The sequence below is a fragment of the Myodes glareolus genome, chromosome 19 (genome assembly GCF_982192425.1).
Source record: "Myodes glareolus chromosome 19, mMyoGla1.1, whole genome shotgun sequence".
Taxonomy (NCBI): Eukaryota; Metazoa; Chordata; class Mammalia; order Rodentia; family Cricetidae; genus Myodes; species Myodes glareolus.
The window spans coordinates 41,687,391-41,700,626 of NC_142044.1; the positions used below are offsets into that span (position 1 = coordinate 41,687,391).

The 13,236-nt window shown below is 44.2% G+C and overlaps 1 protein-coding gene across 4 annotated transcripts in view; it reads left to right on the forward strand.

Annotated features, from left to right (window-relative positions):
• The window catches only part of Pla2g6 (phospholipase A2 group VI), a 45,649-nt gene that overhangs the window by 12,035 nt on the left and 20,378 nt on the right, over nt 1-13,236 (forward strand). For all 4 annotated transcript variants that reach the window (XM_048454791.3, XM_048454790.3, XM_087898979.1 and 1 more), the window contains 3 exons: nt 8,279-8,494; nt 9,604-9,787; nt 12,439-12,626. In XM_048454791.3, coding sequence (XP_048310748.1) covers nt 8,279-8,494; nt 9,604-9,787; nt 12,439-12,626 — 588 coding nt within the window. The remainder of the gene's footprint in view (nt 1-8,278; nt 8,495-9,603; nt 9,788-12,438; nt 12,627-13,236) is intronic.

Here is a 13,236-nt window from a genome sequence, read left to right on the forward strand (position 1 = left end):
GATTCATTCCTTTGAGTGACTACTAGAGCATTACTGTAATTTTATTGTGTGTTTACTTGGTTACAAGTGGCCTAGAGCCCATTTCAGCAGTGCTGAACCATTTGGGGCATCTTCAGTGATGTACCTGCTCAGCTCTCAGCTATTTAAAATAGTTGCCTTTTAAAAGTATTATTACTGGCCAAACATGATGGTGTACACCTTTAATCCCAGCACTCAGGAGGCAGAGGCAGATCTCTGAGTTTGAGACCAGCCTGGTCTACAGAGCAAGTTCTGGAATGGCAGGGCTATACAAAGAAACCTTATCTTGAAAAAATATATACACTATATATATATAGTATATATATACATAAACACACAATATATGTGTGTTAGTATTTATATATTTACATATGTTATATATACGTATATATTAGTATTATATATGTATTTATTAGTATTTTTTGTATTTATATGTAGATGGCTATTTTGCCTGCATGTATGTCTACGCATCATATGCATGCCTGGTGCCGACAGAAACTGTGAATGTGTACAGCACACATGATCATTTACATTACATTACACCTTTACATTCATGCTTTTGTAATATTTGATTGTTTTCTCTTATTTATTCATTTATTTTGGTTTGTTTTTTGAGACAGGGACTCACTATGTAGCTCTTGCTGTCCTAGAACTCACTATGTAAAGCAGACTGGTCTGGAACTCGTAGAGGTTCACTTGTCTCTGCCTTCCAAGTGCTGGGACTAAAGAATGTGCCACCATGCCCAGCTATTATTTTTTAATTTTTTTTTGTTTGTATGCCTGCCTCCAAAGGCCAGAAGATGGTGTGAGATTCTGAAGCATTTATCTAATTAATCTTAGTAAAAACCAGGAGTCAGATTATCAGGGTAATAACGTGAATGATCAAAAAAACAAAGGAGCAGCTACCAGTTGCTTCCTACCTGCCTCCTTCCTGCATCCAAAAGGGGTTGAGATCCTGTCTACACCCCACCTCAGCATTTCCTGTCTGCACCTCTCGAGTACTGGGATTTAAAGGCATATGCCACCATGGCCCAGCTTCTATGGTTAGCTAGTGGCTAGCTCCACACTGATCTCCAGACAAGTTTTATTTGTCAGAACACAAGCAAAGAATCATACAACATTTTTCCCTTTTTGTCTAAATGGAAAGCAAAGGTTTTAACCAACATAGAAAAACTATATACAATAAGTACAATAATTATATACAGTTATATAAGGCAATAATTACATTAACAATGTCTAGTCCACTAACATTTGACAAATTCAGAGAAAATATCATACGTTGGTGAGTCCAAAGTGTTGTACCTAATTCACTTTCTAATCCTGTACATTATCAACCAAAACTATCTTTTTATATCTCTCAACCTTATACACTTTATACCTCTTTTGTGAGTTTCTTTTCTAAATTTGTTAACGAGGAAAACTGTGACTATCTAGTCTTCAACTCCATGAGAGACCCAAGAAGGAAATAATAATACCTGTGTAAGCAGTAAGTGCAAACAAGCGACTTCCAAAAAATGTGAGAAATGACAGAAACAGCTGGCTGCCTGGACAGTCACCCAAGGTTTCTCTGTAATGTTGGGGTATCCATCTTAAGTCTATCATCCTGGAATATCTGACAGACTTTTCTGTGAAACGGTATACTCTGAAGGGCTGTCCTACCTTGTCTTGAAAAAGTTTGGCAATCACTTTCTTTTGTGTCTTGCTTATCCAATTTGGACAGTACACTGTTAGCAGTTGAGGCAAGGGCAGTTTCTTGCCCAGTGGCTATCTTTTGCCACAAAGAAAGTAAATTTCATATAGAATTTCTTTGATGTCCATCATCTTCTCTGGTGCTGCCAGGAGCAGACATGTCTCAGTGTCATAAAAAAAAGAACCTTCTGTTATTAAAACATAAATGCCATATTCTGTAGCTCTCTGAAATGTTTGAAGATGACATGCCTATCTAAAAATTATCTCTGCTTGACCCCGAAAACACCTAATATGACTACAAGTTTGATTGTAAAAGGTGACTGACTACTAACCTACATTTCTTTAATATAATATAATAGCTTGTAATGATGATTTTCAAGGACTAGAAGTTTTCTTTACATTGTTAAATGATCTGTATAGGTTACTATACCTTAAACAAGAGTAGAAATGTATGTACAGTATATTCTAACAAAAATAACCCCAAATTGGTATCAATATACAAAAATCCATTCTAGTGTAAAATATTTAAGACTAGTAGCTTTTCTGGTTTAAAGGTAGATTCAATAATTTACCCTTTCATCTTCTATTTCCTATATATTTTTATATCCCCCTTTTCTTTTCAGAACAATATTCCTGAATCTAATCTCCTTTGTTCAGTTTATTACTGACCGTTACCAATAACAACTTGTAACTAACCCCCCTAACAATAAGTAAGATCCATAGCCCATTGAATGACCAAAAAAAATGCTCACCCTACCTCTTGGGAATGTGGGCATTGTGTTCTTAAAATTATTCCCTGCTGTCTGGGGGAGTGGGCAATGGCATCTGTAGGGGACTCTGAAAATATTGGATAATTATCAAGTCCTGGGAAAAATTATTCCCCGCTCTCTGGGGGGGGGGGCAATGGCATCTGTAGGGGACTCTGAAAATATTGGATAATTATCAAGTCCTGGGAAAAATTATTCCCCGCTGTCTGGGGGGGGGGGCAATGGCATCTGTAGGGGACTCTGAAAATATTGGATAATGATCAAGTCCTTGGAAAGCTGGCTGTATCACTTGTTGTCCAGGTTCTGTGTAATGGAAAAGTGCATTGTCTGTGTGAAGTCCTAGGTAGAGTAGTCTGTGAGGCTGGACCATCTCAGCTAGTTGTCTTGAAATGGTCCTGAGCAGTTTGTAGTCCAAAGCTGATCTATGGGTGATGTTTGTCAGCTTAGTGGTGTTATCATGGTTCTGGTGGAATTGTCATTGTGGGGCCCGCTCCTCCTTTTGGAGACTTCAAAGGTTGCTGTTAGGCATGGTCATAGTTCACTGCAGAAAACTTAAACATTTTAAATGTCATGTGTAGCAGATCTTGAAGAGGGTAAAGGACTATAATTTGTTATGTACATCAAGAGTACAAAAATTTAATTCCTAGTTACCTGATAGAAACTCAAACCGAAGTCATATACAGAAAGCTAGATGAAGCCTTCTTAGAATTAGTACTTTATATGACCATTAATATCATGACAAAAAGTTTAATGTATATATTCATTATAATTTTTTAGATAATATTATACTCTAAGTTAAATATTGGGGCTGGAGAGATGGCTCAGTGGTTAAGAGCATTGCCTGTTCTTTCAGAGGTCCTGAGTTCAATTCCCAGCAACCACATGGTGGCTCACAACCATCTGTAATGAGATCTGGTGCCCTCTTTTGGCCTGCAGACATACACACAGACAGAATATTGTATACATAATAAATAAATAAATATTTTTAAAAAAGAAAAGTGTTAAATATCAAAATAAAACCAAAGAATTATGAGATTAGTGGTGATAGAATAGTTGCTAATTTTTGTTATTCTCCTGTCCCATATTAGGTGGCTTTTCTGACATGATACAAAGATTTTGGATTTTCTTCTAATAAGCATGTTTGGGTTTAGAGAAGGAGAAAGCCATGCTCCCACTCCAAAGCTAGCTTTAATTTTTAATTGGACTTGAACTACATAAAGACCATTTGCATTATGTGTCTGTAGAGAACAGCAGAAGCAAACATTTGGGAAGATTTATGAAATTTTATTGTGTTGGAAATGTGATATACCAATAGACAATTTATTCTTTTTCTTGGGTCACTTTCTCTAGAAGATTCATGCTTTTTCTTCAGGTGTCTTATTTGTTCAGTAGTCTTCAGATTCCATAGCTGGATGCCTTCATTCTCCTGAAAAGACAAAAACAAAACCCTGCCCCAACCCTAAATTTGGGGAGATTCCCTTTTGGCAAGTTATGTCTGATCAAATGAAAAGCATTTGCTAGTTTTATAAGTTAAAACTATTTTTAATTTGAATGATCATGCTGTTTGGTGAACTATCACCTCTTCTAACCAAGAGGTCTCTCTTGCTCAATAGCTAATCTTTATAATATTTACCTTGTAGTTTCTCCTGAAATTTTTGTTTTATCTTCTAAATCTGTTCTGTCATCCAGAGCAGTATGTTTTTTTACAATAGACCTTAGGTCCTTTAATTGCTCTGTGACAGAAAATGATTGAACTGAATTTGACATGGGGGCCTTTGAGAGCCCCCCAAAGTGTTTTCCCGTGTCAAAGGGTTACCTTGTCTGTCCCTTGCTGATCTGCTTTCATTGATCCAGTGTAGGCCTTTGCCACACCTACTGTGTACTCCAGAAGGAAAGGGCCTTCTGTTTAGAATAGAAGAAACATTGTTTCTAGAAACATTCCTAGAAACAATGTTTCTACTAATCTAACATTGTTGCCGAGCCATCGTGGTGCATACCTTTAATCCCAGCACTAGGGAGGAAGAGACAGGCAGATCTCTGTGAGTTGGATGTCAGCCTGGTCTACAGAGCAAGTAACCCGACAGGCTCCAAAAACATTGTTTCTAGGAATGCCCTGTCTACAATCCCTTTTTAGGCGATCTTGTTTGCCACAATTAAAACATCTGAAATTTTGATTTTTCTTCAAGCCTCTGGAAATCACCCGTCCTATCCAATTATCATCATGATGATGACATTCAATATTGACTATATCTTGGATCCAGACCTATTTATCCTTTTGCATTGTGAATTAGCATTTTCAAAAGTCAAAGAATCAATTATTATTTGTCTGTCTTCTAAATTTGGTATCATTCCATTCACAGCTAAAGTTAATTTTTGTAAAAAAATAAATCAGTGAAAATTTCTTTTGGGTCTTTATAACTTTAGTAAATGACTCAGTTCTCTTTCCGACTTCTTCAGTTCTGTTGTCCCAAGAATTCAAAACTGCTGCATGGCGTAGAGCCAAGGTGTGGTCATCATAGGAGACTCTCTCTGTACATCAGCATAATCACCCTCTCCACGAAGCTGATCTTGGGGAAATTTCTATCCCTCTATCCCTCTAGCCCTACTTCATTGTTCAGTGGTCCTAGCCTCACTTTCCGCCATGTCCTCCACTACAGTTGGGGACCAGACTGCAATATTGCTCTAACCAAGTCTCTCCAGTCTTGTGCAATAATTCTATTATTAGTTGACCATGAATTTAACATCTGCTTCACAAGAGGTGAATGTATACCGTATCAAACTATTGCTTCCTTAAATCTCTGGATAAATTAAGGTTGGTTGTTTGAAAACCTTGGGCTGTTCCTCTCTAATCTTTATTTTTAATTTTTTAAAGATTTATTATATATATATATATCATGATATGTGTATATATATTTCCTTCCATGTATGCCTGCAGGCCAGAAGGGGGCACCAGATCTCATTATAGATGGCTGTGAGCCATCATGTGGTTGCTGGGAGTTGAACTCAGGACCTCTGGAAGAGCAGTCAGTGCTTTTCTTTGAGCCATCTTTCCAGCCCCCCCCCCAATCTTATAATGTAATGTTGAGGTTGGTTCTTCTTTAAATTCCTCTGTCTTTATCTGAATATCTCTTAAATCTTGTAACTTAAGAGTCAGAATGGCATGATTTTCTTTAGTAACTTTTTCTGTGTCTTGGCATTCATATCAACCGACATTTTTAGGGATAAAACAAGAATAATCAAACCAAACTGGGCGATGGTGGCGCATGCCTTTAATACCAGTGGAGAATGGAGCGCACAGGCAGGGAACAGCTTGACTGAGGACAGCTGCCGCTGGGGTCCAGGAAAAGTCCACAACCCATGGGGGAAAAGAAGCCAAAGAGCCAGGTGTCTGTCTGCACTAGGGAATGCGTGAAAGCTGCTGACTCAGGTGGCGTTTGACCTGTAGAGAGGCTACAACAGAAAAATCCCAGACTTTGGGGGAATGAAGGAGGGTAGCTGGTGGTGTGGTGACTGCGCCTGGTGTGGTTCCCGCCATGTGCAGCTCTGGTGGGTGCCGGTGACTGCAAAACCATGGGCAAGCGGCTATTTTGTGAATTCGTGCTCCAAAAGTTGGACACCAGATGAAATGTGAATCTAATTAATCTTAATCAATAAAAACCAGGAGTCGGATCTGGGGTAAAAACCTGAAAAATCAGAGAACTGGGAGCAACTGCTAGTTGTTTCCTACCCGTCCCCTTCCTGCATCCGAAAGGGGTTGAGATGCTGTCTGCACCCTACCTTATCACTTCCTGTCTACACCTCCTGAGTGCTGGGATTAAAGGCATGTGCCATCACTGCCCAGCCTCTTTGGTTAACTAGTGACTAGCTCTGCCCACTGATCTGGCAAGTTTTCTTGTCAGAAGACAAACAACATATCCCACAACAGGACTCCCTCAGCGCTGGAGTTACAGGCATTTGTGGTCCACCCTACATGGGTGGGTGCTGGGAACTGACCTCTGGGCCTCTTCAAGAACACCGAGGACTCTTAAAGGCTGAGCCATTTCTCCGGCCTCCTCGGATTGTTTTTTGTTTGTTGGGGGTTTACTGTACAGTCTTCTCCCAGGCTTTAATTTCTTTTGGCTTTGTGGAGCTGTCACTGTGTTGCCCTTGACGTCCGTGTTGACAAGCCAAGTGTCACACTGTGGTTATCCTCTGCCATGTTAATCCTCCTTGCAGCTTGTGTACATATCAGGATCTGCTGTCTTGTTTGAACAGCGCCTCAGTGCCAGTTATTGCTGTAACAAAGCATGCCAGGATGTAGTGCCCTCAAGCAGTACTGATTGATTTAGCCTAAAATCTGCGGTCTGAGCAGAGCTTTTTTGGAAATCTCGGTACTCTGGAGGCAAAGGAAGGCAGATCTCTGAGTTCAAGGCCAGCCTGGCCTACGGAGTCAATTCCAGGACAATCAGGGCTTCACAGAGAAACCCTGTCTTGAAAAACCATACTGGTTTGTTCCTATAGTCATTCTGTTGAGAACCGTGACTGGCATAGAACAGGCTCGGTGGTGTTTGCTAAGGGCACTCCAGGAGGACAGGCTGGCTCCGTCAGACCAGGCTTGTATGGGCCGTGCCTGTAGTAGCACCAGCTGGCTTCTGGAGTTGTACAGGTGTGAGACAAAGTCTGGACTGTTGAGAACCATGGCCAGAACTCCAGGTCACCATCCTAATGGTAATTTCCAGTAGTGCAGGTAATCTGTGTCATGTTTCAGATGGGGCTCAGAGAAGCGACAGGGTTTACCGAAGTCACACAGCACTTCATAGCAGAACTGAACTCAGTAAACAAAATTTTTTTCTGATTAGGAAAATAATGCATATGCTCATTAGAGAAATTTAGAAATAAGAGAAATGGGTAGAAATGTTACATTTATTCTGCTTCTATACACATTTTTCACACATCTCTTTAAAGTTCTTTTTGCATAGTTGAGATCACTTTGTGTTATATATTATTTATATCCTGCCTTTTCACTTGTTACAAAATAAATCTCTCCCTGTTCTATTAAAATAATTCATTACATTTTTATTTTGTATTTGGCTATGTCACAGTGTAGAGTGGGGTCATGTCACAGTGTAGAGTGGTGGGGGGGTCTTGTCATAGTGTAGAATAGATGCCAAGGTCATGTCACAGTATAGAGTGAGGGTCATATCACAGTGTAGAGTCCAGACATGTCATAGTGTAGAATGAAGGTCAGAGGGCAACTTTTGGGGATTGCTCCCTTTCTCTATGTGGGTTAGGGTTAGGAGTTAGTGGTTAGGGTTAGGGCTTAGTGCTGTGGTTAGGGTTAAGGTTAGGGTTGTTAGGCATAGCAGTGGCTGCATTTACTTACTGGGTTATTTTGCTAGCCCCTCCCTATTACATTCAACCATTTTAAATGACTGTGTAATGTCCATCGCATAGATAATTGATCTGTACTTCACATGGTGCCCTGTAGTGGCCATCTAGGTTAGCTGTTACTTAATTCTGACCATATGCAAAGAGCCAGAGTTTGAGACTGAGGCTCTGAATGTGGCCATCAAAGCAGAGGAGACTATGACATGACTTCCATTACATGAGCTATAAAATCACCAGATGAAAGACTTCAAGCACAATTAAATTCAAAGTAAACTCTATTTTTGAATTTGCTGTTGGAGCACGGGGATTCTGCCGCCTGGGGCAGAGGGTGGCTTGTTTGCGGCATCCATGGTCTGACTATGCTGGGCACTACCCCTCAGTTGGCTCAGCTTCTATCCCCATGACTCACCTTAGTGGCCCCTCTTCCTTGGCGGCAGACTGTTCCAGCTGGAGTCAGAGGCAGACGCCCTGGTGAACTTCCAGCAGTATTCCTCCCAGCTGCCGCCCTTCTACGAGAGCTCCCTGCAGGTCCTGCATGTGGAGGTGCTGCAGCACCTGTCCGACCTCATCCGCAGCCACCCCAGCTGGACGGTGACGCACCTGGCGGTGGAGCTGGGCATCCGGGAGTGCTTCCATCACAGCCGCATCATCAGGTGGGCCGTTGGGGCCATGAGGGTGCGCGTTGTGTGGGGCTGGGCCACTGGAGTGTGGTGGGGAGTGTGATCTTCCCTGTGCGGCACACGTGCTGCATGTGTGGAGTCTGCCCACTCAGCCTTTGTTGTGTCCGTGGCTCGGGTAAGAGTGGACACTGATTACAGTCAGAAGGAAATTCAAACACTGAGTTCTTTCCACTACTCAGTCATCTCAGAGAGAGGCTCTGGAACCAAGGCATAGCTATTCAGTAGGAGAAGGCTGCACAGGGGCTCAGACCATAGTCTCCTTCCCAAGCCCCACTGTTTTCCTGGAAACTTTAATGGCCTCTTATATCCATCTAGTCAATGCTGTTTCTGCAGATTCCCTAAAGAGATCTCCTTGGATGTCTTTGCAAGTCACGGCCATACTTCTCTGTTCAGAGCCTTAATGTGTGCCTTTAGTTCTAGGACTTGTGGAGCAGAGGCAGACAGATCTCTGTGAGTTTGAGGCCGGCCTGGTCTACATAGTGAGACCTTATTTCTTTTTTTTTTTAAATATTTATCTATTTTTATTATGTATACAATATTCTTTCTGCATGTATGCCCGAAGGCCAGAAGAGGGCACCAGACCTCATTACAGATGGTTGTGAACCACCATGTGGTTGCTGGGAATTGAACTCAGGACCTTTGGAAGAGCAGGCAATGCTCTTAACCACTGAGTGAGCCAGCTCTCCAGCCCGAGAGACCTTATTTCTAAAACAAAACCAAAACCTCTCTCTGAGCTCTCCAGCTCCCATGCGTGACCTTGGACACCATGGTATCCCATCTCACAACAGTTCCTGGAGTACAATGGCACAACAAGTGTCTGTATTATGTGACTCTTTTCTGTGTCACCCTCTTGCCCCCACATGCTGGCATAGCCCAAGATCACATCTCCCAGGTGAGCAGAACGCACTGCAGCCTGGTACAGCTCAGCAGACACGGTGCAGTGACTCTGGCTAAGCTGGCGCTTGAGTCACCCCAGATCCCCCAAATCTTGCCTGGATCCTTCTACACTTGGGCCTCTTAGCATCCCTGCCTTTGGTCCCCATCTTACCGCTTACCTATCACTGCCCATCCCACCCCCACAGCTGCGCCAACAGCACAGAGAATGAGGAGGGCTGCACCCCACTACATCTGGCCTGCCGCAAGGGTGACAGTGAGATCCTGGTGGAGCTGGTACAGTACTGCCATGCCCAGATGGATGTCACCGACAACAAAGGAGAGACCGCCTTCCATTATGCTGTTCAAGGGGACAATTCCCAGGTGCTGCAGGTGAGCGCTAGGTGGTGGGCCAAACAACCAGGCACCTCCTTGTGCCTGAAACTTGCTTTGGGGCCTTAGGTTCATGGGTCATGCTGAGGCTTCTCACTCAGCCATCCTTGAGCCTCCCTTTCTCACCCTTCACCCCATGACGCTTAGAAGGAGCCATATCTTTAGCCATGGAATTTCTCCAGCTAAATGAGCTGAACTCCATGGAAACTCCAGTCAGGCATGGAGCTCAGGAACTCAGACCCTGGGCTGGGTGCATCAGGTCAGCCCTTGCCTGAGGGCTCAAGGTACACTGGGACTTGACCAAATTTATGGGAACTCAAACAAAGCCATACTACCCAGCACCTAGAGGCGTTAGTGCCAGAGACACTCGTGTTGATTTTGTAAGTACTAGGGCAGAAGCTGTTTTAAGGCTTTTTTAATGTATTATTTTTATGCATATGTGCTTCATCTGCATGTATGCCTGGCATACCATGTTTCCAGTGGCCGTAGAGGCCAGAAGAGGGTGACAGATCTCCTGGGGCTAAAGTCACAGACACTTGTGAGCTGCCGTGTGGGTGCTGGGATTCAAGCTTCTGCCCTCTGGAAGAGCGCCAGTGTGCTTGCCTGCTGAGCCATAGTCTAACCAGGAGATGGAGCAGTGCCATTGATAAGCCACCATTAAGACGAAAGGAAAGGCAGACACTCAGCTCGTGTTTTATTGTCTAGAAGAAGCAGGTCCACCTGCAGGTTCTGTCCTCTCTGCTTGGCATCTGGGTTGTTCTAGAAACATACATCTGTGTCTCATGCAGTCCAAGAGAAGACATGCCCAGTGCTGGAGGAGGGACAGCAGTGTGCCTGGTCAGTGGTCATGCATCGCACCTGCCCCCACTGACACTGGCTGTGCCTGCATCATGTGCCCTATCAGTTCTCAAAATGCCCTCCTGGGTTGGGCTACTGTTGTCTTTTCTTCATACAGGAAACCGAGGTTCAGTAGAGCAAAAAGTGTGGTCCCTGAGGGCCACCAACCTGGGGACAGGGCAGGCTGGCCTAAGTTTCCCCCGTGTTGCCAGCTCCTTGCTCCACTTCTGGGTCCCCAGCCTTCCTTGTGTCACAGCTGTCCCCAGTGGTCATAACTGTCATCAGGGAGACGGCATTGAGCTCCTAGTGAGAGGACAAAATCCTTCCCGCTTCCCGCTGGCACAGTCACCCTGGGTGTCTTTGGGCAGGCTTCATCTCGGAAGGAAAATTACATCCGTGTTTGAGCAATTTTTCCTCCTCATTATTTCCTAAAAAAACACAGCACAAACAACTGTTCATCTAGCCGGGTGGTGGTGGCGCATGCCTTTAATCCCAGCACTCGGGAGGCAGAGTTAGGCGGGTCTGTGTGAGTTTGAGGCCAGCCTGGTCTACAGAGTGAGTTTCAGGACAGCCAAGGATGTTACATAGGGAAACCCTGTCTTGAGAAAGCAAAAGCAAAGCAAAGCAAAACAAAACAAAACCAACAACTGTTATCTAGTATTTACATTGTATTAGATTATAGACGTCATCTAGAGATGATCACAAGTCCTATGGGGTGTGCAGAATGTAATCCCAGCTAACTAGGATGCCAACGCAGTTCCAGTCCAGCCCGGGCAACAGAGTGGCTCCCATATAACAAAGTACATGGGAGGGTATGTGTGGGCTCTTTGCAAAATAACCATTCCATACAAAAGACTCAAGTACCATAGGGTAGACAGGAAGAGGCGGTACCAGAGATTGAACTCAGAACCTTATACATGCCAGGTAAGCATTCTACCACTAGGTCATGTTGAATTCTTTTATTGAAAGCATAATACCTGCGTGCAGAAACATATTCTGCAGGACTGAAGGAGTCCCAGTTTCCTTTCTGTTGCTGTACTCTGACCAAAAGCAATTTAGGGGAGAAAAGAATTTACTTGACTTACACATCTAGATCCCAGTCTGTCACAGAGGAAAGTCAGGGCAGGAACTTAAGCAAAGACTGAAGCAGAAACCACAAAGGACCGCTGCTCCCTGGCTCCTCACTTGCTCCTCATGCTTGGCTTAGCTAGGTGTAAGACCACCTGCCTGAAGATGGTGCCACCCAGTGGGCTGGGCTCTCCTGCATCAATAAGACAGTCCCTCAGAGATACACCCACAGAATAATGTGACCCGGACCGTTCCTCAGCCTAGGCTTCTCCTCTGCCAGGACTCTAGACTGTGTCACATTGACAAGACTAAGCAGGACAGAAGGACATCTGGTGGGCAGCAAGAATTGCTCCACCTAGAAAACTTAAGGTTCTTTTGGTTGTTCTTTTTATAAAGTCTCATGCAGCTCAGACTGGCCTGGAAATCACTGTGTAGTCTAGAGTAGCTTTTAACTTGGTCTTCTGCCTCAGTCTCCCCAGTACCGGGATTACAGGCACGTGCTACCACACCTGGGTTAAGATTCTTCAGAAATGTCCATGTGAGCCGCAGTCAGGCCGGATTTCCACCCCACACCCCAGCTCACTGTCAGGCTTTCTTACCTGCCCCGAGTGCTGTTCAGTCCGTTGCCCCTCTTTATTCTCGTGGAGTCGAATGTTGCTTCCCTTCCGGTGTCCGGAGGGAGGTGGTCCCTGGAATGCTAAGAGAGAGGAGGCACGGCAGGTAGCTTACCTGTGTTGTCCTGTCAGCTCCTAGGAAAGAACGCCTCGGCCGGCCTCAACCAGGTGAACAAGCAGGGGCTGACCCCGCTGCACCTGGCCTGCCAGATGGGCAAGCAGGAGATGGTGCGTGTTCTGCTGCTCTGCAATGCCCGCTGCAACATCATGGGCCCCGGCGGCTTCCCCATCCACACAGCCATGAAGTTCTCCCAGAAGGGGTAAGTCTCGCCCTCACATGACCGCACCCCTGCAGGGCCAGGGTGGGGGCCCTGGTTCAAGTCTCCTCAGGTAACCGGCCAAGGGTGCTGGCCTCAAGAAAGCGCTTGGTGCTTTTGGGTGTTGGTGGTGGTTTTGTTCTTCACCCTCCACCCTTTCCTCTTTGGACTCTTTTGGGGGGCCTGCCACCTCGCTCCCAAATAAATCACACACAGAGGCTTATTACTTATTTATCCCCAGCCTTAGCTTGGCTTGTTTCTTGTCCACTTTTCTTAAATTATCCTAACCACCTTTGCCTCTGGGCTTTTTTTTTTTTCTGTATATCTTAATTTCACTCTTACCCTGTGATTGACCCCTGATGTCCTCCTCTCCTTGTTCTAGCTTGCTCCTTCTTTTTCCTCTTCTTTCTTTTTCTCCTATTTTCTCCTATTTATTCTCTCTGCCTGCTAGCCCTGCCTGTCCTTTCTCCTGCCTCGCTATTGGCTGTTCAGCTTTTTATTAGCCCATCAAGTGTTTTAGACAGGCAAAGAATCACAGCTTCACAGAGTTGAACAAATGCAGCATAAACAAAAGTAACACACCTTAAAATAATATTACCCAACAATGTGGTAT